This window comes from Heliangelus exortis, chromosome 1 (assembly GCF_036169615.1).
Source record: "Heliangelus exortis chromosome 1, bHelExo1.hap1, whole genome shotgun sequence".
Classification (NCBI taxonomy): Eukaryota; Metazoa; Chordata; class Aves; order Apodiformes; family Trochilidae; genus Heliangelus; species Heliangelus exortis.
This window is the reverse complement of record NC_092422.1, coordinates 119380191-119401064: the sequence shown is the minus strand read 5'-3', so window position 1 is coordinate 119401064 and position 20874 is coordinate 119380191. Positions and strand designations below refer to the sequence as shown.

General features: G+C 48.7%; 2 protein-coding genes across 2 annotated transcripts in view; one reads left to right on the top strand and one right to left on the bottom strand.

The window, feature by feature from the left end:
• A2M (alpha-2-macroglobulin) overlaps positions 1–7198 on the top strand; it is a 32723-nt gene extending 25525 nt beyond the window's left edge. Inside the window, exons 28-36 of the mRNA XM_071761957.1 lie at positions 1059–1224; positions 2355–2578; positions 3151–3369; positions 3700–3827; positions 4136–4226; positions 4805–4879; positions 5192–5294; positions 6011–6052; positions 7030–7198. Coding sequence (XP_071618058.1) covers positions 1059–1224; positions 2355–2578; positions 3151–3369; positions 3700–3827; positions 4136–4226; positions 4805–4879; positions 5192–5294; positions 6011–6052; positions 7030–7055 — 1074 coding nt within the window. The 3' untranslated portion in view covers positions 7056–7198. The remainder of the gene's footprint in view (positions 1–1058; positions 1225–2354; positions 2579–3150; positions 3370–3699; positions 3828–4135; positions 4227–4804; positions 4880–5191; positions 5295–6010; positions 6053–7029) is intronic.
• A 1600-nt stretch (positions 7199–8798) lies between these two features.
• The window catches only part of LOC139804575 (alpha-2-macroglobulin-like), a 38569-nt gene continuing 26493 nt past the window's right edge, over positions 8799–20874 (bottom strand). The window contains 13 exon segments of the mRNA XM_071761943.1: positions 8799–9969; positions 12125–12166; positions 12884–12986; positions 13299–13373; positions 13949–14039; positions 14348–14475; positions 14802–15020; positions 15591–15814; positions 16406–16571; positions 18717–18791; positions 19022–19178; positions 19710–19794; positions 20631–20807. Of these exon segments, the coding sequence (XP_071618044.1) occupies positions 9944–9969; positions 12125–12166; positions 12884–12986; positions 13299–13373; positions 13949–14039; positions 14348–14475; positions 14802–15020; positions 15591–15814; positions 16406–16571; positions 18717–18791; positions 19022–19178; positions 19710–19794; positions 20631–20807 (1568 nt within the window). The 3' untranslated portion in view covers positions 8799–9943.

Genomic DNA, 20874 nt, shown 5'->3' with positions numbered 1-20874 from the left:
TCCAAAACCTAACCTTTCCAGCAGTAGTAAGTACAGGGAACCTTAGGTGAGGCAGAGACCCAGCCAATTTTATTTTTATTCTCTATTCTCCAAAACAACTGAATTGCTACTCAATAATTGAGCACCCAAGATTTTCCAGTAAACACCTACTGAGGGCAGAGTGCAAAGCAACTGAGAATTATGTCTTTTCCTTCTATACCATTGATTAAGCTGTAAATGTGATGCTAGGTATCAGATCATGGCATGGCCCCTCTCTGGTGTTATTGGTTCAGTTTTATAGCAGCATTTTTGTAGCATGTGGAGTGGTGGTGTATGTTTCCGAAAGGTCGTGGGGTCACAGTGCCTGTTTCTTACCACTGTAGAGTCGCTAAGTTTTGCTTCACTGCAGTGATTGCCCTCTTAAACCACACTAGAAATTCTGGCTTTAAAAAGACATCCAATGTTGATGTTAACATAATACAAAGATTCTTTCTATGCAGAGTCAGTTTACTTCCAACCTAGAAGCAACATTATCAGGTTCCAGTAAAACGGAATTTTTTCCAGGGGGGTTGGAAAACTGAAAATAAACAATAATCAAATGAAAAGATTGAAGAGTGAAAGCATAGAGCAGTCATAGGGTGAGAGGTATAGGTGGAAAGGAAGTATCCAGTACCTCTATAAGGAGAAAATATATTAGAGGACACCCCATGCCCTGAGACACAAAGAGGTCAGGAATTATTCCTAATGCAGAAGGACTGGGGCTCTACTTCAGAGTCTTTAAACCAAACAACAAAAAAACCACAAGCATTAAAATAAAATATATTAAGGAAAAATATAGATAAAACCTAAAAAAAGATACAACCTATGGAATAGATGTAGCAGCCCATTCATTCCAGGAGGTATTGGAAGAACTGGAGAGGAATGGATACAAAATGGTGAAATTTTTATCAGACTGTATCTATCTATCTACAACCAGTGGGAATATGAAGTGTCCATGGCTACCAGATGATTCCTCTTGTTCTAAGATGAACTACAGTGTGGGCACTGTCTGTTCCAACTCAGTCTCTCTCTCTCCCCAGCACTCAGTGGTGCGTAACGCTCTCTTCTGCCTGGAAACAGCAACAAATGAGAAAGAAAACCACGTGTACACCAAAGCACTGATGGCATACGCCTTTGCCCTGGCAGGGAAGGAGGAGAAGAGGAAGGCATTGCTTGGCTCTCTTGAAAAGGAAGCTGTGAAAAAGGGTGAGTGGTCCAGGTGGGACATCTCTTTCTTTCAGCCCACCTGCCTTGCATCTGTGCTTGGTAAAATGGATTTAATTGGTGGGGCAGGGGCTGCAGGAAGCAGCTTCTGTGGGTGGGGAAGGGTGGAGGGAGAGGAAAAACTTGTGCTAAAGGGCTGTGTTTTTGAGAATTCCCTTACAGTGGCCTGTCCTACCTCTGTGCACCAAGGGAGTTCATCAGGAAGCACCATGCACCACCCCCATCAGTGCAGAACTTTAGGGAAGCTCTGCCCGGTCTCCTCTCAGAGCACTCCTCTTGTCATACCAGGCACTTGTTAGGAAAGGCTTAGCAATGTTTATGGCCACTCCTTCCTTCCAGTGCATGGTGCTGAACGGAGCTGACCTTGCACAGCACAATGGATGATGAATCAGAGAAGAGCTGGGTGTGCTCAGAGAGAAAGGAGACACACAGCTCATTTCAGAGACTGTAGCACAAGCTCTGAGTCTTCCAGGAATTTGAGAAGGACTTGGAATCCTGAGAAAGTCAAGCTGGACAGTGGGACAGAGTTTAGGACAAAGGGGTTTTCAGGCCTGAGGACTGAGCCTCCACAGTCTCAGACTGGCTGTCAACCTACAGCAAGTGTCATCTGAAATCTTCCCATTTCATCCTGCATGACAAAGGCATCAGGGAGCTTCTGTCCTCCCAGCTAGATTGGCAGCAGGGCAATATTGTAGAGCTGTCCTCAAGTTTTTTGTCAATTTTCAAGGCTATAAAGAGAAGCGGAAGGACTCTTAATTTTGGATTTATCACTTTCTTTATATATAGTTTAGTAACATGCTTGGGTGTACTTGCCAAGCTCGAATTCTTTAATGCATTTGCATAACATCTATCCTACTTAGAGCTTGAAAGCTACAAAAGCATTAATAGAAGTTGCTTGGACGCTAAATTTTAAGCCTTTTTGACATTGTTAGCATGTTCATCCTCCCCTGCCATTATCCTGAAGTCCAAGAGAAATGCTTAATGTCTATTACTAGAGGCTACATATGTGCTATCGATTTTAATGCCAAATGTTTGCTGTTTATCCACCCTTGCAAAACCACCACTACTAATTTCTTGTTGTCTTGCCTCCACACTCCCTGCCTCCTGTGAAGATGGGACTGTTCATTGGCAGCGGCCTGGGAAAGAGCCCGAGGTTGATCTCCCATACTATCGCTACCGAGCTCCCTCTGCTGAAGTGGAGATGACAGCCTACGTGCTCCTTGCTCACCTCTCCGTGCAGCCAGCACCCTCCCAGCAGGAGCTGTCCTTGGCGTCTCTCATTGCAAAGTGGATCAGCGGGCAGCAGAATCCCAATGGAGGCTTCTCCTCCACCCAGGTGGGCTGCTTCCCTCCTGCAACCTCGCGTATCGGAGTCACAAGATGGGCAGTGCCAGAGACCCCAGTGAGAGCACCATGAAGGTCACCAGAGCAGGGCCTGTACCCCCGCAGTTGATCCCTGCAGTGTACACCATGGCTGCCAAGTTCTCAGGAGCCTGGAGGCTCCTATGCCAGGTGGTAGCTCTGGGAATGACTGGTGATTGAATGAAGGACCTGGCTTCCTTGACACAGTGGGGCAGAATGGTAGGGACGCAAGGGACAGGAGTGTGTGCCATTGGAGAGGGCTCTCACTGCCGTTTCTTTGTGCATTTGGAGTTGCTGCTTCACCCTGTGGGGGGGGAGTGAGGCTGTGCAGAGCTCCACGCTGGAGGGCTCAGGAATAAGGTGCAAGTGCTGTGCGGATGGCACAGGAAAGGGAATGGGAACATGCAAAAGCTGCTCTGTCCCTCTTTCCTTTTTACTCAAAACTGGGGAAGGGAAAGAATGGAGGGGTGTGTGCTGTCTGTCAGCAAAGGGCAGGCTGTGGGCAGGCTAACCAGCTCTCTGGGTGTCGGGACCTGTCTCTTGCAGGACACAGTGGTGGCTCTCCAAGCTCTGTCCCTGTACGGAGCTGCCACCTATGCCAAGAGTGGAGCAGCTTCCGCGGTGACCCTGCGATGTGCAGGGGACTTTCAGCAAGACTTCCGAGTGGATCCCACAAACCGGCTGCTGCTCCAGCGCGTGGCCCTGCCCCAGGTTCCAGGGGTGTACAGCATGGAGGTGTCAGGAGAAGGATGCGTCTACCTGCAGGTGAGGGTGATGGGGGCAAGTGGCATGCTGGAGGGGAGCCCTTGCCAGGCAGGAGCCAGGGAGAGGGCAGAAGGGGCAGAGGAGATAAACTGGGGCTAGAGGGGGTGAGTTGGAGCAAAGGCTCTGGGAGAGAGCAGAGGAGAAGACTGGAGGTGTGCAAAGGAGAAAGAGTGGGAGGGAAAGAGAGAGGCATCTGCAGTGTGGAGGAGCTGTGAGGATGGCAGGAGTGGGGAGGCTGGAAGGGGAGAAGGTGATTTCTGTCACGTGCTGAGCATGCGCACACACACACACACACACGTACTCACACAGAGTATGCTGCCTCTCCCCTAGACAAGCCTGAGGTACAACGTGCAGCCCACTCAGGAGGATGCACCCTTCACGCTCCACGTGTACACGATCCCAGAGACATGTGCGGACTCCAAGGCTCACAGGGTCTTTGACATAGGCATAAATGTCAGGTGAGTCTGCGTTTGGGTCTGAGCCTTCCTGACAAGCCATGGGAGCTGGAGGAGGTATGGTGGCCCTGGGTGAGCCACCGGAAAGCCCTGGAGGAGCAGTGCACAAGTGGGAAAGGTGTCCAGGAAGCAGCTGGAGTGGGCAGAGAGGCTGTGGAGGAAAGATGTCCTGCAGTGGCAGAGCTGTGGGGGGGCCCTGGCACTGCGTTGCTCTGCCAGGTTGTGGTGGGATTCCAGGAATTATGGAAAAGGTGGAAGAGCTCCCAGCTGTGACTTGAGGTTCACTGGCTGTTTGTTGCTTGTTTCCTTAGTTACACTGGGGAGCGTAACAGCTCCAACATGGTGATTGTTGATGTGAAGATGCTGTCGGGATTCATCCCCGTGAAGTCCTCCGTGAGGAAGGTAGCCTGAAGAAATGTGAAGCATCTCTTTGTGCATATCTCTCCTTAGTCATGGCCACCCATTTTCTTCTTTGTCGGAGCGTTTAATTCTTCTCCTGGCATCTTCTCCACCTTTCGGCGTGTCCCTCTATTCCTCCAGTTCTTCTGGCTATGGAGGACTGGTGCATGAGCTGTGCCAGCAGCAGACCCCTCAAGCATTTGTGGCCAGTTGCTGCAGCTCCAGGGTGTGCATAGTTTGTCCCTAAGGCTCTCCTCTGAGAGGAAACCGTCAGGTCTGATTTCAGAGACCTGGGAGCCTTGGGAGAAGTACAGTAACTGTGACAGTGCTGGGCCCTCACTCCATTTTTGTGTTGAGGAGGTGGAAGAGCATTATTAGGTGATGGGACCTAAGGGATGGCACAGGGCGTGTCTTTACACAGGAGAGGTTGATAAGTTCCCTGGGAAATACTCTGCCTGTGGTGAACTTCTCAGCATCCACCTGCTAAGGTTCTAGGGATGGGAGGAAGCTCAGGTGAGCTGAAGGGCTGTTGATGAACTTCCCTTCAGATTACCCACCCCTACCATGTCTCCTCATTCCAGCTCTCAAGCACCTGGCTTCCCCAGATCCAACGGACCGAAGTGAGCACAAACCACGTTCTGCTCTACATCGAGCAGGTGAGGACTGACCCAGAGCTGCCATGGGGAGGGAACACAGGAGCTCTGCAGCTCTCTGGCAGTCGCATGCACAGAGATGGAGAGCTCAGCATCTCTGGGCTTGTAAATGAGAAACATCAGCCTGCCTACCACTGATGCTGTCGGTCTGAGTGTTCCCCCAGTGTGGGGAAGGACCCCAGCATCTCCCCTCGGCCCTCGGCCAGGCCTGCAGCCCACAAAGCCCCCAGGGCCCAGTGTGGGTGGCAGGGGAGAGCAAGAGAGCCCAGGACAGTGAGGATCTGTCCCTGAGCCTCCACCCTTCCCTTTCCTCAGCTGAGCAGCGAGACCCTCAGCTTCTCCTTCACAGTGGAGCGGGATGTCCCTGTGCAGGGCCTGAAGCCAGCTCAGGTGAAGGTCTATGACTACTACGAGACAGGTGAGTTTGGTGCTGGGCTGCACGTGGGAGTGAGGGGGGGCAGTGGGGCACACAGAGAGGACAGGAGGTGTGGGGACATGCAGCTGCCCCTGGACTGAGCCCTTCTCTGACCTGTGCTGCCAGAGCTCCCTGAGTACAGAGGGACCCTGAGGGATGCAGGCATCCATCCTGCTCTCTGAGCATGGTACCTGCAAGGCCCAGACTTCACCCCTGGGAGAGCAGCCACCATCCCACAGGGCAGCACCATGGGTGCTGGGTGTTTCCTGGTGTTTCATGTCTGGTCCCGGCCCCAGGGCACAGCCATGCCCGTGTTTCCACGCAGTCCCACCACTGCTTGTGGCTCTCCTGCTCCTCCTTGGGACTCTCCTGCCCTTGCTGCTGCACCAGGGTGGCAGTGAGAGAGTCCTCTGTGTGTGTCCCCTGGCACCCCCGTGTGCTGGGCAGAAGGTGCCTGAGCAGCTCCTTGGCCATGCTGGGTTGCAGACCTGCTGGGGGCTACTGTTGTTGGGTGGCTCTGCCTTGTTGCCACGGCCTCTGGACAGGACTGTGCCTGGGACTCCCTCCCATCCAGCTGGCATCTCCGAGGGAAGCTGGGGTTGGTGGCAGCAGGGGTCTGCAGTGTGGTCTGGGAGAAGCATCTCTCTGGCACACCTCCCTCTGCCAGGAGCACCGAGGAGCTCTGACACCCTCTCTCTGCCCTTGCTTCTCTTTTCCAGATGAGTTTGCTACAACGGAATACAGTGCTCCCTGCACCACAGGTGGGGTACCAAGATCTTTGCAGTTTTCTACATCTTCCTTGTTGTTTTGATCTTGCAGCCAACACTTGTCTCTTTCTACTGATGAGTAATTTGGGTGAGATTGGCCTGATTTGCTTGCACAGATTTTGTGTGCAAAACTGAGAGCACAGCAGGCACAATGTTGCTGACTCATTCAAAATCCATCATACCTGCATTCTTAGATTGCTCTCTCTGCACCACAAGTAGGGAGTACAGGAATAATGGAGGTGCATGGGGTATTGCAGATTTTCTGGAATGACCGTCTTTGCATGCCTTGGGCCTGCGTATGCTCTCAGCATTTATGTTCACTGTATCTATTGTATTCTCTTGCCAAGCTTCAGTAGAAGGAAGAAAAGAAATGCTGCCTCCCCATGTTCTGTGCAAGATTAGATACAGCTTTCATTTAGGTTCACTGAGAATGGCAATCCTAGTTCTACTGCCTTCACTCACACAGAGACACTTTTCTTGTTTGTGTGTCACATTGTGTAAAGAGAACTGAAATTCCCTTGGTACTGAACACTACTCAGCCTTTCTGTTTCTGCTTTTTATTCTGGGCCACATTTGCCCTTTTGCAGAAACAGAAGTGCACTGGGGAATTGTCTCCCAAACATTTTGGTGAAATGTTTGGTGTTATTCACGTGTCTTTGTACAGGTAGTTTCAGACTCTGCCCCAGGTTATTTTTTTCCATTCTTTGGTAAACCCATTGTGCTGAGAAAGAATATGTACTGGGATTGCCCATTTACCTCCAAGATATTTCTTCCACTCCTCTCTAAGGCATGGATATCTTGAAAGTATCCAGCTGTTCGCATTCTGTCTATACCTGGGGACTTTTAGGTGAAACAGTTTTCCACATTTTAGCAGTGTTTGAACTCACATGGCCATGAAGAACACAGAGAAGACAAAGAGCTCTGATAACCACTAGGATACTTATCTCTCTCTGTCCTTTTTTCATCTCCAGCCAAAGCTGAACAAGGAAATGTCTGAAGAGCAGATCTTCTCTGAGCCTTTCTGGATCAGATTGTTTGTCTGTGCCCCTAGAAGATCTGTTGAGGTGGCCTATAGAGGTTGAGAACACTTCAGCATCAAAAAGGAAGTAACGCTACAAATAAATTAAGTCTTGATTCTCATCAGATGCCTCTGGACTTATTTTTTTTACTGTGTCTTGTATCTCCTATCCATAGCTCCAACTGTGTAATGGCCTGAGATTTAAATCCAGAGCCATCCATTCCAATGTGATGTTTGGCAAGGCTTCCAGAATACCAGGAGTCAGACAGCTTTTGGCAGTGGGGAGGTTACTCTCCATACTTGCCAGTTCTCAGGAGGAGAGGAAATCCTTCTTGATGCATTATGCACTGGAAGCTTGGCTCCCTGCATCTAAAATGTGGATGTTTACTGTAAGATAATCCTTGGACATGAACCTCTGATTGTATACTGCTTTTGATCCCACAGTGAAATCAGTACTGTGGAAGGGGAAGAGGTGAAAGGACAGTGTAAATATGTACAATCTGGTCTGTCACAGTAGATAAAAGTGAAGTCCTGTGGACTTGGCCATTCTAGCAATGAAGATGGTGCCTGCTTGTTTCTGAACAGTTTAAGTGAAATCAGAGAGGGACTGGGAACTTAACAGTCATTAGTCAGAATTTCAACCAAGAACTCCCTTGTGAGCCAAATCTCTTGTTTTCCTAAGAGTTTTCTTTTACCATCAGTGGAGGCTTGTAGATCTATTTTGGGGTTTTTTGAGTTAATTTTAATACATTTTTTTCCTACCTCACAACTAGGCTAACAGTGCTTTAGCAGAATTCAGAGTGGAGGCCCTGGATTCCTGTCTGGTAGTTTGGGTTAAGCTTTTTGTCAGTTTTCCAAATTATCACATTCTCTTTAGTCTAGAGCTTTCCCAGGGATACAAAGGTGACCAGCCTTAGTTCAGTAGGTTGTATGGCACCTTGTATATTTTACTTATGTGGTTTGGTGTGCAGAGGTGCCTTTGACCCTGGTTAAGCAGACACACCTATAGGAGTCCCTCATGTATCTTCTTTCAGATAGACAGACCCGGGCTGTGAAAAATGCAAATCACCAGTGCAGTGAAGAATTTGTCCTTGCTTCAGTGATACCAAAGCTTTTTGCACTGTCATTGTCGACATGGGTGTCTTCAGATCCTCTTTCCCCTTCCCGAGCAAGGATTCCTCACTGCAAGGAAAGCAGTTAATACTGTGTTGCTGATGCCTGTTTTAAATTAAATACTTCATTGTAGACCGTGGGCAGTCACACCACTCATCATTTGGGGTTCATCTCTGTAAAGTGGTATAACATCCCTCTGCTTGACCAGGCTGTGAATCATCAAACTCGCAGGTCCTCCATGGTATATTGTGTGGGAAATGCCTTTAGCAAGGCTACTGCAAGGAAGTACAGGAATGTCTGAACATTGAATTTCTGTCTCCGTGGAACCAGGATTGCATGCCTTAAAGGCAAATCACAATGGTCTAAAATCAAAACAGCTTCATTCATCAATCAAAAACTATGTTGCTTTGGAAAAGTAATAGCCTCATGGTAGGAAATTAGGTGGTTTTAATATTTCTAAATCAAAACAAAATGCCAGAAGTATTCATGCTTGATGAGAAATTTGCTCAGCTTTCACTGAAGCTAGTTCATTCCATAGACTTACCAAAAAGGTCAAAGGTACCAAAAGGTCAAGTGAGTAAAAGCCAAACACCACAGGAGACAGAGATATAAGATTAATATTTAGCAAATTAGATGAAGAACTTTATTTGTTCTCAATAACACTGTTTGGATAGGCACACTAAAAACTCTCTGTGTACTTTGGATACACGATAAGCCATGATACCTACCAATAAGCATTTCATGAGAAGTCACATAAGATCTTTCTGCCAATCAGAAGTTAAAAACAGAAATGAATGGGACAAACCCAAGGAGGGGAAACATTCCTGAAGATACCTAACTGCAAGAGCATTATGGACAGTTTGACAAAAGCAATTCTATGATTTAAATAAATGTGCCTTTTAAACTAGACTTAGGTTACCAGCAAATGCCATTAGGTTCTAGGCCAAGTTGCTTGCCAATAGAGTGTTTACCCACAGCTTCCTGGGAATGTCCCAGAAGCAGCAGGCACAGAATATGGAAGTTTTCCACAAGAAGCCTCAAGTTTCAAGAGCAGAACAGGCCATTATAAGTTAGCAGCTGGATGCATAATGCATGCACACATCCCTCCTGCCTCTCCAAGCACACTCTAGCCTTAGGAGAGGGCAGACTGTATCTCCTCCATGTCTTCTGCAAACAAGAAACAATCCTAGAAAGGGTCTATGAAGTGCATAAGAGAGGCAGAATTTCATGTAACATCAGCACACCAAGCTGCCTACTGGTGGGAGATATGGATAGGTGCCTACAGAAACCAGTTCAATCAAGGTTATGCTTTCTAATCCAGGGGAGAAATTTTTTTGAAGAAGTACCCACTCTTCTCTGTTAATTAGACAGGATCTCAGATGACAAGTTCAGAGTACATAGCACCGAGAGCTACATTAGAAAGTCTGAAGCCAATATATAATTCTGATCCTGTTTTTTCCCCTCCTTTTTTTTTTTCCCCCTCACTTGTCTGATCATTGCCCTGCATACAAGCAGGGCTCTGTGGGTTGCTCTTCAGCCTAAGAAGCCAGGGAGATTAAAGCTGTGACTGGAAGCTGAGCAGGAAAAAACAGAATTGGGAGTAAGCTGTTCAAAAATCATTGTTGAGTGCAGTCAATTTATTTGTAAATTCATTTCCCATTCCTTGCAGGCATTATTCATCTGTCAGTCCATCCTCTCCATAGATGGAGCTGGTGGTAGTGAGGCTGGCAGGTTTCAGCAACTGGGAGTATTCTTCATGCATTGTCCTGGTCTACTTCCTCTGCAAGGATGAGAGATGGTAGGGTACTGGGATTAGAGACATATGCCAGTTCCCTCCCTCAGACCAAGAGACATATAGAGCAAGATGTGGGTTTGGGAATCCAGGTCATGTGTGAACCATGGTGCAGAATAGTGAGCTGCTGTCTGACCAGGGTTGGGTGTCATTCATAGCACTCAACACACCAACTTCAAAGCCTCATGAGGCTGAGAGAGGGCTGTGATTCTGACCCACTGGGAGTGGTAAGTCGAATGGAATTTGTCACAACTGCAATGGACACAGGAGCACAGTGCAAAGAGGCAGCAAGAATGTTAATTCAGCAATGAGACGTTCTTACAGTGTATCTACTTCTACAGGAATCTACTACAGTGGCATTCTTTGGAGCAGGGAAAGAAACTTTCTGCTTTGCAATTGAGATCTGCCTTTTAATCAGTGCAGCTTGTCTTTGGACACCTAGACAAGTGGATGTACCTCTTAACTAGCAACTTCTGATCACCCTTTAGAAGGAAGATATAATCTCTGCCTTTTAACTGACATGGGGAAGAGTAGCCTAAAATGTAAAGCCTACCCACTACTCTCAGTCCGGGTAATCAAATGAAATTAATATAATCTTTGGGAATGGCTTACTGTTCACTCAGTGTCTTAGGACTTATGCACCTTTTTCCCATGAAGGGAGGCTGCAGGCCCAGAATCAGCAGAACACAGCTGTACCTGCAGACCAGGTTAGCAAGCAGTATAGAATAAAAATATGGGAGTTTGGGCTCTTTTCCAAAAACAAAAGGAAATACAGTCACCAGTTACCACCAGCAAGAGACATAGCTTTTGCTGTCCCCAAGTCCAAGTCACTTCTTTGCTCTCAAATGTCACAGTCAGGCACTGTGAAAAACCACTTCCCAGTGTCTCAGTGCTGTTCCAGAAGCCTCCATATTCCAAACACTTGAACCTGAGCTACCGATGGGAGGCCAGACGGCCAGTCTTCGTATTGAAATACTGCATATAAGGCAGGAGAAGTACTGCTGATCAGGGCCTTCCACAGAATCTCCTACATTACCTGTGCTCTTAAAGCAAACACATGCAGCATTGCACTGCTGAAGTGAGAACCCCTCAGAGACCATAACCTCTCTGTCCTGCCAGCTCAGACTACAAACCTAGGGCTGGCTGCTAAGGGTCATGAGAAGTAACTTCCTCCTGAGAGACCTCTCTAGTGCTTGGGCAGCAGGGTCACAGAAAAGAAGGCAGCTGTTGCTATAGACAGCAGCTGCCAAGGCCAAATTTCCCATCTCTTGGGATCCAGGGAGAATGGGATTGCTTAAACACATGCTGCAATGTGCACTGTGGGCTTTGCCACATACAGTTGCTCAGCAGGATAGGGTGCCATATTGGAGAACTATGACTTCCCCCCACATATGGCTGTGAGTACAGGTGGGGATTTACCACCAGGACAGTTTTCTACCACCATGGAAGAGAGGCAAGACCAAGTTCCTCTAAGAGAAAACCACCTCTTCAATAGTATGTGTTGGGAGTGATTCCTCTGTAACGAGGACTTCCTACTGCAGGTGTGGCTTGGAGTAAGAAATGAGGGGTTGAGAGCAGCAGCGCATTAAAGCTTTAGTGCAACAGTATGCTAGACTTGGGCAGGAAGTCCTGGAGCACAGCATGAAATCATGGTAGGTCAGTCAGACCATGACCTTTGGCTTTATGGGCTATGTTTTGATGGCCTTAATTTGATCCATGGTTCAAGACAGAACACTTTTGGAGAAGAGTGAGCCAAATAGCACGAAAAAGCTAAGTCCTCCCAGCATGATGTTACACTAGCTGGAGCTCTCAGGAAGAATCAGAGGGTATCTCAAATCTAAGAAAACAAAATTGAGGTAAGAAATTCAAAGAAAAGGGTAGTAACAGAAAAACAGGGACACAACCTGCATTCAAGCCAGAAGAATCTGATTATGGAAGCATATCTAGGAATTCAGGTATGGTGGATTTTGAATGAGTCAGCAACATTGTGCCTGCTGTGCTCTCAGTTTTGCACACAAAATCTGTGCAAGCAAATCAGGCCAATATCACCCAAATTACCCATCAGTAGAAAGAGACAAGTGTTGGCTGCAAGATCAAAACAACAAGGAAGATGTAGAAAACTGCAAAGATCTTGGTACCCCACCTGTGGTGCAGGGAGCACTGTATTCCGTTGTAGCAAACTCATCTGGAAAAGAGAAGCAAAGGCAGAGAGAGGGTGTCAGAGCTCCTTGGCACTCCTGGCAGAGGGAGGTGTGCCAGAGAGATGCTTCTTCCAGACCACACTGCAGACCCCTGCTGCCACCAACCCCAGCTTCCCTTGGAGATGCCAGCTGGATGGGAGGGAGTCCCAGACACAGCCCTGTCCAGAGGCCGTGGCAACAATGCAGAGCCACCCAACAGCAGTAGCCCCCAGCAGGTCTGCAACCCAGCATGGCCAAGGAGCTGCTCAGGCACCTTCTGCCCAGCACACGGGGGTGCCAGGGGACACACACAGAGGACTCTCTCACTGCCACCCTGGTGCAGCAGCAAGGGCAGGAGAGTCCCAGGGAGGAGCAGGAGAGCCACAAGGAGCGGTGGGACTGCGTGGAAACATGGGCACGGCTGTGCCCTGGGGCCGGGACCAGACATGAAACACCAGGAAACACCCAGCACCCATGGTGCTGCCCTGTGGGATGGTGGCTGCTCTCCCAGGGGTGAAGTCTGGGCCTTGCAGGCACCATGCTCAGAGAGCAGGATGGAGGCCTGCATCCCTCAGGGTCCCTCTGCACTCAGGGAGCTCTGGCAGCACAGGTCAGAGAAGGGCTCAGTCCAGGGGCAGCTGCATGTCCCCACACCTCCTGTCCCCTCTGTGTGCCCCACTGCCCCCCCCCCACTCCCACGTGCAGCCCAGCACCAAACTCACCTGTCTCGTAGTAGTCATAGACCTTCACCTGAGCTGGCTTCAGGCCCTGCACAGGGACATCCCGCTCCACTGTGAAGGAGAAGCTGAGGGTCTCGCTGCTCAGCTGAGGAAAGGGAAGGGTGGAGGCTCAGGGACAGATCCTCACTGTCCTGGGCTCTCTTGCTCTCCCCTGCCACCCACACTGGGCCCTGGGGGCTTTGTGGGCTGCAGGCCTGGCCGATGGCCGAGGGGAGATGCTGGGGTCCTTCCCCACACTGGGGGAACACTCAGACCGACAGCATCAGTGGTAGGCAGGCTGATGTTTCTCATTTACAAGCCCAGAGATGCTGAGCTCTCCATCTCTGTGCATGCGACTGCCAGCGAGCTGCAGAGCTCCTGTGTTCCCTCCCTGTGGCAGCTCTGGGTCAGTCCTCACCTGCTCGATGTAGAGCAGAACGTGGTTTGTGCTCACTTCGGTCCGTTGGATCTGGGGAAACCAGGTGTTTGAGAGCTGGAATGAGGAGACATGGTAGGGGTGGGTAATCTGAAGGGAAGTTCATCAACAGCCCTTCAGCTCACCTGAGCTTCCTCCCATCCCTAGAACCTTAGCAGGTGGATGCTAAGAAGTTCACCACAGGCAGAGTATTTCCCAGGGAACTTATCAACCTCTCCTGTGTAAAGACACACCCTGTGCCATCCCTTGGGTCCCATCACCTAATAATGCTCTTCCACCTCCTCAACACAAAAATGGAGTGAGGGCCCAGCACTGTCACAGTTACTGTACATCTCCCAAGGCTCCCAGGTCTCTGAAATCAGACCTGACGGTTTCCTCTCAGAGGAGAGCCTTAGGGACAAACTATGCACACCCTGGAGCTGCAGCAAGTGGCCACAAATGCTTGAGGGGTCTGCTGCTGGCACAGCTCAATCAATCCTCCATAGCTGGAAGAACTGGAGGAATAGAGGGACACGCCGAAAGGTGGAGAAGATGCCAGGAGAAGAATTAAACGCTCCAACAAAGAAGGAAATGGGTGGCCATGACTAAGGAGAGATATGCACAAAGAGATGCTTCACATTTCTTCAGGCTACCTTCCTCACGGAGGACTTCACGGGGATGAATCCCGACAGCATCTTCACATCAACAATCACCATGTTGGAGCTGTTGCGCTCCCCAGTGTAACTAAGGAAACAAGCAACAAACAGCCAGTGAACCTCAGGTCACAGCTGGGAGCACTTCCACCTTTTCCATAATTCCTGGAATCCCACCACAACCTGGCAGAGCAACGCAGTGCCAGGGCCCCCCCACAGCTCTGCCACTGCAGGACATCTTTCCTCCACAGCCTCTCTGCCCACTCCAGCTGCTTCCTGGACACCTTTCCCACTTGTGCACTGCTCCTCCAGGGCTTTACGGTGGCTCACCCAGGGCCACCATACCTCCTCCAGCTCCCATGGCTTGTCAGGAAGGCTCAGACCCAAACGCAGACTCACCTGACATTTATGCCTATGTCAAAGACCCTGTGAGCCTTGGAGTCCGCACATGTCTCTGGGATCGTGTACACGTGGAGCGTGAAGGGTGCATCCTCCTGAGTGGGCTGGACGTTGTACCTCAGGCTTGTCTAGGGGAGAGGCAGCATACTCTGTGTGAGTACGTGTGTGTGTGTGTGTGCGTGCTCAGCACGTGACAGAAATCACCTTCTCCCCTTCCAGCCTCCCCACTCCTGCCATCCTCACAGCTCCTCCACACCGCAGATGCCTCTCTCTTTCCCTCCCACTCTTTCTCCTTTGCACACCTCCAGTCTTGTCCTCTGCTCTCTCCCAGAGCCTTTGCTCCAACTCACCCCCTCTAGCCCCAGTTTATCTCCTCTGCCCCTTCTGCCCTCTCCCTGGCTCCTGCCTGGCAAGGGCTCCCCTCCAGCATGCCACTTGCCCCCATCACCCTCACCTGCAGGTAGACGCATCCTTCTCCTGACACCTCCGTGCTGTACACCCCTGGAACCTGGGGCAGGGCCACGCGCTGGAGCAGCAGCCGGTTTGTGGGATCCACTCGGAAGTCTTGCTGAAAGTCCCCTGCAGATCGCAGGGTCACTGCGGAAGCTGCTCCACTCTTGGCATAGGTGGCAGCTCCGTACAGGGACAGAGCTTGGAGAGCCACCACTGTGTCCTGCAAGAGACAGGTCCCGACACCCAGAGAGCTGGTTAGCCTGCCCACAGCCTGCCCTTTGCTGACAGACAGCACACACCCCTCCATTCTTCCCCTTCCCCAGTTTTGAGTACAAAGGACAGAGGGACAGAGCAGCTTTTGCATGTTCCCATTCCCTTTCCTGTGCCATCCGCACAGCACTTGCACCTTATTCCTGAGCCCTCCAGCGTGGACTCTGCACAGCCTCACTCCCTCCCCACGGGGTGAAGCAGCAACTCCAAATGCACAAAGAAATGGCAGCGAGAGCCCTCTCCAATGGCACACACTCCTGTCCCTTGCGTCCCTACCATTCTGCCCCACTGTGTCAAGGAAGCCAGGTCCTTCATTCAATCACCATCATTCCCAGAGGTGCCACCTGGCATAGGAGCCTCCAGGCTCCTGAGAACTTGGTAGCCATGGTGTACACTGTAGGGATCAACTGCGGGGGTACAGGCCCTACTCTGGTGACCTTCATGGTGCTCTCACTGGGGTCTCTGGCACTGCCCATCTTGCGACTCCGATACGCGAGGTTGCAGGAGGGAAGCAGCCCACCTGGGTGGAGGAGAAGCCTCCATTGGGATTCTGCTGCCCGCTGATCCACTTTGCAATGAGAGACGCCAAGGACAGCTCCTGCTGGGAGGGTGCTGGCTGCACGGAGAGGTGAGCAAGGAGCACGTAGGCTGTCATCTCCACTTCAGCAGAGGGAGCTCGGTAGCGATAGTATGGGAGATCAACCTCGGGCTCTTTCCCAGGCCGCTGCCAATGAACAGTCCCATCTTCACAGGAGGCAGGGAGTGTGGAGGCAAGACAACAAGAAATTAGTAGTGGTGGTTTTGCAAGGGAGTTCTTGCCCTGCTTCCCATCCAGCTGGGAGGACAGAAGCTCCTGGATGCTTGTGCTACAGTCTCTGAAATGAGCTGTGTGTCTCCTTTCTCTCTGAGCACACCCAGCTCTTCTCTGATTCATCATCCATTGTGCTGTGCAAGGTCAGCTCCGTTCAGCACCATGCACTGGAAGGAAGGAGTGGCCATAAACATTGCCAAGCCTTTCCTAACAAGTGCCTGGTATGACAAGAGGAGTGCACCGAGAGGAGACCCGGCAGAGCTTCCCTAAAGTTCTGCACTGATGGGAATGGTGCATGGTGCTTCCTGATGAACTCCCTCGGTGCATGGAGGTAGGACTGGCCACTGTGAGGGAATTCTCAAAAACACAGCCCTTTAGCACAAGTTTTTCCTCTCCCTCCACCCTTCCCCACCCACAGAAGCTGCTTCCTGCAGCCCCTGCCCCACCAATTAAATCCATTTTACCAAGCACAGATGCAAGGCAGGTGGGCTGAAAGAAGGAGATGTCCCACCTGGAGCACTCACCCTTTTTCACAGCTTCCTTTTCAAGAGAGCCAAGCAATGCCTTCCTCTTCCCCTCCTTCCCTGCCAGGGCAAAGGCGTATGCCATCAGTGCTTTGGTGTACACGTGGTTTTCTTTTTCATTTGTTGCTGTTTCCAGGCAGAAGAGAGCATTACGCACCACTGAGTGCTGGGGAGAGAGAGAGACTGAGTTGGAACAGACAGTGCCCAAACTGTAATTCATCTTAGAACAAGAGGAATCATCTGGTAGACATGGACACTTCATATTCCCACTGGCTGTAGATAGATAGATACAGTCTGATAAAAATTTCATCATGTTGTTGTGGTTTTTTTTAGGTTTTCTCTATATTTTTCCTTAATATATTTTATTTTAATTCTTGGGGCTTTTGTTGTTTGGTTTAAAGAGTGTGAAGCAGAGCCCCAGTCCTTCTGCATTAGGAATAATTCCTGACCTCTTTGTGTCTCAGGGTACGGGGTGTCCTCCAATATATTCCCTTTATAGAGGTACTGGATACTTCCTTTCTGCCTCTTCCTCTCACCCTATTGGCTGCTCTATGCTTTCACCCTTCTCTCTACCTTTTCATTTGATTATTGTTTATTTTCAGTTTTCCAACCCCCCTGAAAAAAATTCCATTTTACTGGAACCTGATAATGTTGCTTCTAGTTTGGAAGTAAACTGCCTCTGCATAGGAAAGAATCTATTTTTTTTTACTATTTCTGGAATACTTTTGTATTATGTTAACATCAACATTGGATGTCTTTTTAAAGCCAGAATTTCTAGTGTGGTTTAAGAGGGCAATCACTGCAGTGAAGCAAAACTTAGTGACTCTACAGTGGTAAGAAACAGGCACTGTGACCCCACGACCTTTCGGAAACTTACACCACCACTCCACATGCTACAAAAATGCTGCTATAAAATTGAACCAGTAACACCAGAGAGGGGCCATGCCATGATCTGATACCTAGCATCACATTTACAGCTTAATCAGTGGTATAGAAGGAAAAGGCATAATCCTCAGTTGCTTTGCACTCTGCCCTCAGTAGGTGTTTACTGGAAAATCTTGGGTGCTCAATTATTGAGTAGCAATTCAGTTGTTTTGGAGAATAGAGAATGAAAATAAAATTGGCTGGGTCTCTGCCTCACCTAAGGTTCCCTGTACTTACTACTGCTGGAAAGGTTAGGTTTTGGAGAGGATTTCAGTCATGGCAGGATCATTTCAGTCATACTCAGGACAGTGCTAGTAAGTCCTTTCTGAGGTGTCAAATATGGTTTATTGTACATACAAGAATACTCTGTATGCTTGACAATAGTGTTAGACACCTAAGGGCTGTGCTTGAATGCATCTATATCCCAGTAACATCCTGAGAAATCCCCTCCCATTCTAGGCACTTCTGGGCTCAGAAAAGGAGATGGGAAATATCCCTATTATGCAATACAGTTCTGTCTGAGAACTTGCCTTCTATACACAACACATTCCCAAGGAAGAATATGCTTCTGGTGTAGTTAATGTCATCCGTATCACCTTACTAATATAGTTCTTCCTACTGTTTCTAAGTACACAATAAAAACTTTCAACACAAAGTAATCCCTCCTAGGGGATTACTTTGCAACCTTTGGAGCAGAGGGATTACAGCAGCCTGGCAGCCATCCTAACTCAGCAGTCCTGCTGCAATTCACACCTGAATTTTACCTGCCCCAGAAGCTTGTCTCACAGTGAGGGGATCACAGATTCAGGGATCAGAAGGATCAAACCCACATCTTTTTAAAATGGGATTCAGGCTTTTTAAAAAGTGTACCATTCATGGTATTTCCTGTAGGTATGCTGTATTACCTATTGTTATACCTTTCTCCCCGAGCATTAAGGATGGGGATTTCCAGTCTAGAAAAGGCAGAGAAAGTGATAATGAATCCCTGAGTGTGCTGCCTGTTTTGCAGAGCTGTGCTGTTGTGTCAGCACAGGAGACCCAGACAAGTGGTCAGCTGTGAGCATACTATTCCAACAAACAAAAGGAGATTTTTGTGTTGTAGAAAACTCATTTAGCTCATTACAGAGATTTAAATATAATTTAACTTTCTTGTCATGGAAACTACTCTTTTAAAGGAGCAAAAGCATGATTCTCCACAGAAGAACTCAGAATAAGATGAAGTGAAATGTGTATATTGGAGACAGGGCTGTACAGGTGAGGAAAATGGAAGAGAAGTGTTATTCCTGTCTAGGCTTGAAAGGAAAGGGACCCTAACAATCTGCTGGGCCACTAGTAGGGTAGGTGAGTACCATCTGTGTCTCAGGGAGGGTGGGGTGCAGACACATACAGTTACAGGCAGAGGAATCTCCAGCAATGCAATAGTGATGTATGCCGTCAGAGAGACCTCGTTGTCCACTCCACCCTGCAGGGAAACACAAAAGTAGATCTTGATCCCACACAGCACCACTTCTCCCTATACATCCTGCAGAGAAAAATTCTTCCTCACCTTCTTCTCATGGTAAGTCCTTCAGAAACTGCTGTTGGCTTTTTCCTGCTTATGTGATAGCTCACATATTTAACAGCAGCTTCTCCTCAGTTTCCCAGTTACAACCTGACAAATTCTATATTGAGCCAACTAGGCAGACATTTTACCTTCATGGCATTGTTCAGGAGTGTCCCAGAACTGTGGAAGCAGCCATTCTCCTTTTGCTTTTGAGTGAGCCAGATCAAAGCATCCTGGATGTGCTTTTCATCTATGAAGATGTGACGCCGGGCCTGGGCAAAGGACTTGAGGACAAAGGCTGTGAGCCTGAAAGGGACAGACAGAACTGAGACAGCCTGAGTAGGCCCTATATCAAGAACCCATGTGGGCATCACTGTTCTGGAGGAAAGAGGTAGGGGTTACAGGAACTGATCACAGTGGGCTAGCTGGAACTGTGAGCTAGCTTAGTGACTCAATGAGGTAGGGATCAATTGCAAATGGAGCCTTGCCATTCACAGCTCTGAGGGTTGCAGGCAGGGGGGCAGTGGTACTCTGGGGATTCACCAGCATCTTCTGCTAACAAGAATTCCTTAGGTCATTCTCCAGGTCAGTCTCACTTGAACTAAAGAAGGGTGTCAGAGGAGTTAAGTAGCTATCACTGCTGTATTGCAAACTTAAGACATCTCTTGTAGCATCTTTCCTTGCTCCATTATGCTACATTATTATCTTATGATGTCATGTTTATAATTTAATCTTCACATCCATTTAAACCTCCACAGTGACCAAGCACAAAAGAACACTGAGGAAAGGAAGGGCATGAAAAACAGTAATTAAAATCCAGTGGTACTGAAGTCTTACCAGGTATTTCCAGCTTGCCCATAACGTGGCCCAAAGGTGCTATAAGAACCATCCCAGTGTTTGAAGTTCAGTTGTCTTTGATACCCTGAAATTAAGAGTTAAAGAATATTTTAGCTGTCACATTACATTTCAAGGAGCCATGCAAATGTAACGTAGTGGTCATGCCCCTTCTAGTGGCACAAGGGTGAGCTACTTCCATCTCTGTTCTTTCTCTCTCCTAAAACACCTACAAACTGTGTATCTGTGGTCATTGCTGGCCCCTGCACTAGATTTTATGTGGGGAGGTAAATGTATCCTACACTTGAGAGAAATCAAAAAACAGTTCCTGGAGGTGAACTGAATATGAAGATGAGCACCACACAGGACAGGGAGGCAGAAAATTGTGCATGGGACGTAGGATAATTTTCACTGGAGGAAGTGCATTTTTTTCTGTGAATTCTTCTATGAAATAAGTCCCTTATCAGTCAGAAGATAACCACTGTCTCCACATGTAACCATGTTACACCTCCCAACACGTCCTAGCTAGAGTTATTAGAATTCTGGCCTAGTTATAGGAGAGTGATGCTTTCTAAATCTTACTCCTAATGAGGGTGCAGGATCCACAGAGTAAGCTGCCATAATTAGTGCTTACATCTTGATTTATGTGTTTCCTATCCCTTCTCTTACAGAAAAAACTCTGAGTTATTACCAGTCCAGGACTTTTTCTGTGTTCCTGTTTGGGTGCTGTTCTCTCTCACCCTGCACCTCCACATGAAGTAAGAGAGACATAGGGTAGTCAGTCTTATACTGTATTCAGCTGGCCTACCAGATGTTCTTTTAATGCACCAGGAAAGCCTTCCTCATTCCAGTGGTCAATAGTTCCCTTACCCAGTCAACAAGGGAAGGAATGAACAGAGAAATAGAAGCCATGTCCCAGCTCACCGCTCAGTAAATATCCAATGGCCTTGGATTTCACCTCCTCACTCAGCTGCCCAGTCTTGTTCAGATAGTCCAGAACATAGATGTTGGGTGCAAACAGGACCATGTTCTGCTCCCCACATCCAAATGGCATCTGGAGGAGCTGGTGCAGGTTCTGCATGGCATTTCCCATGATGTCACCTGGGGAATGGGATAATTTATTTCCATAGTAAATTAGTTCAGTTCAGGACTTGCCACTAGTCTGACC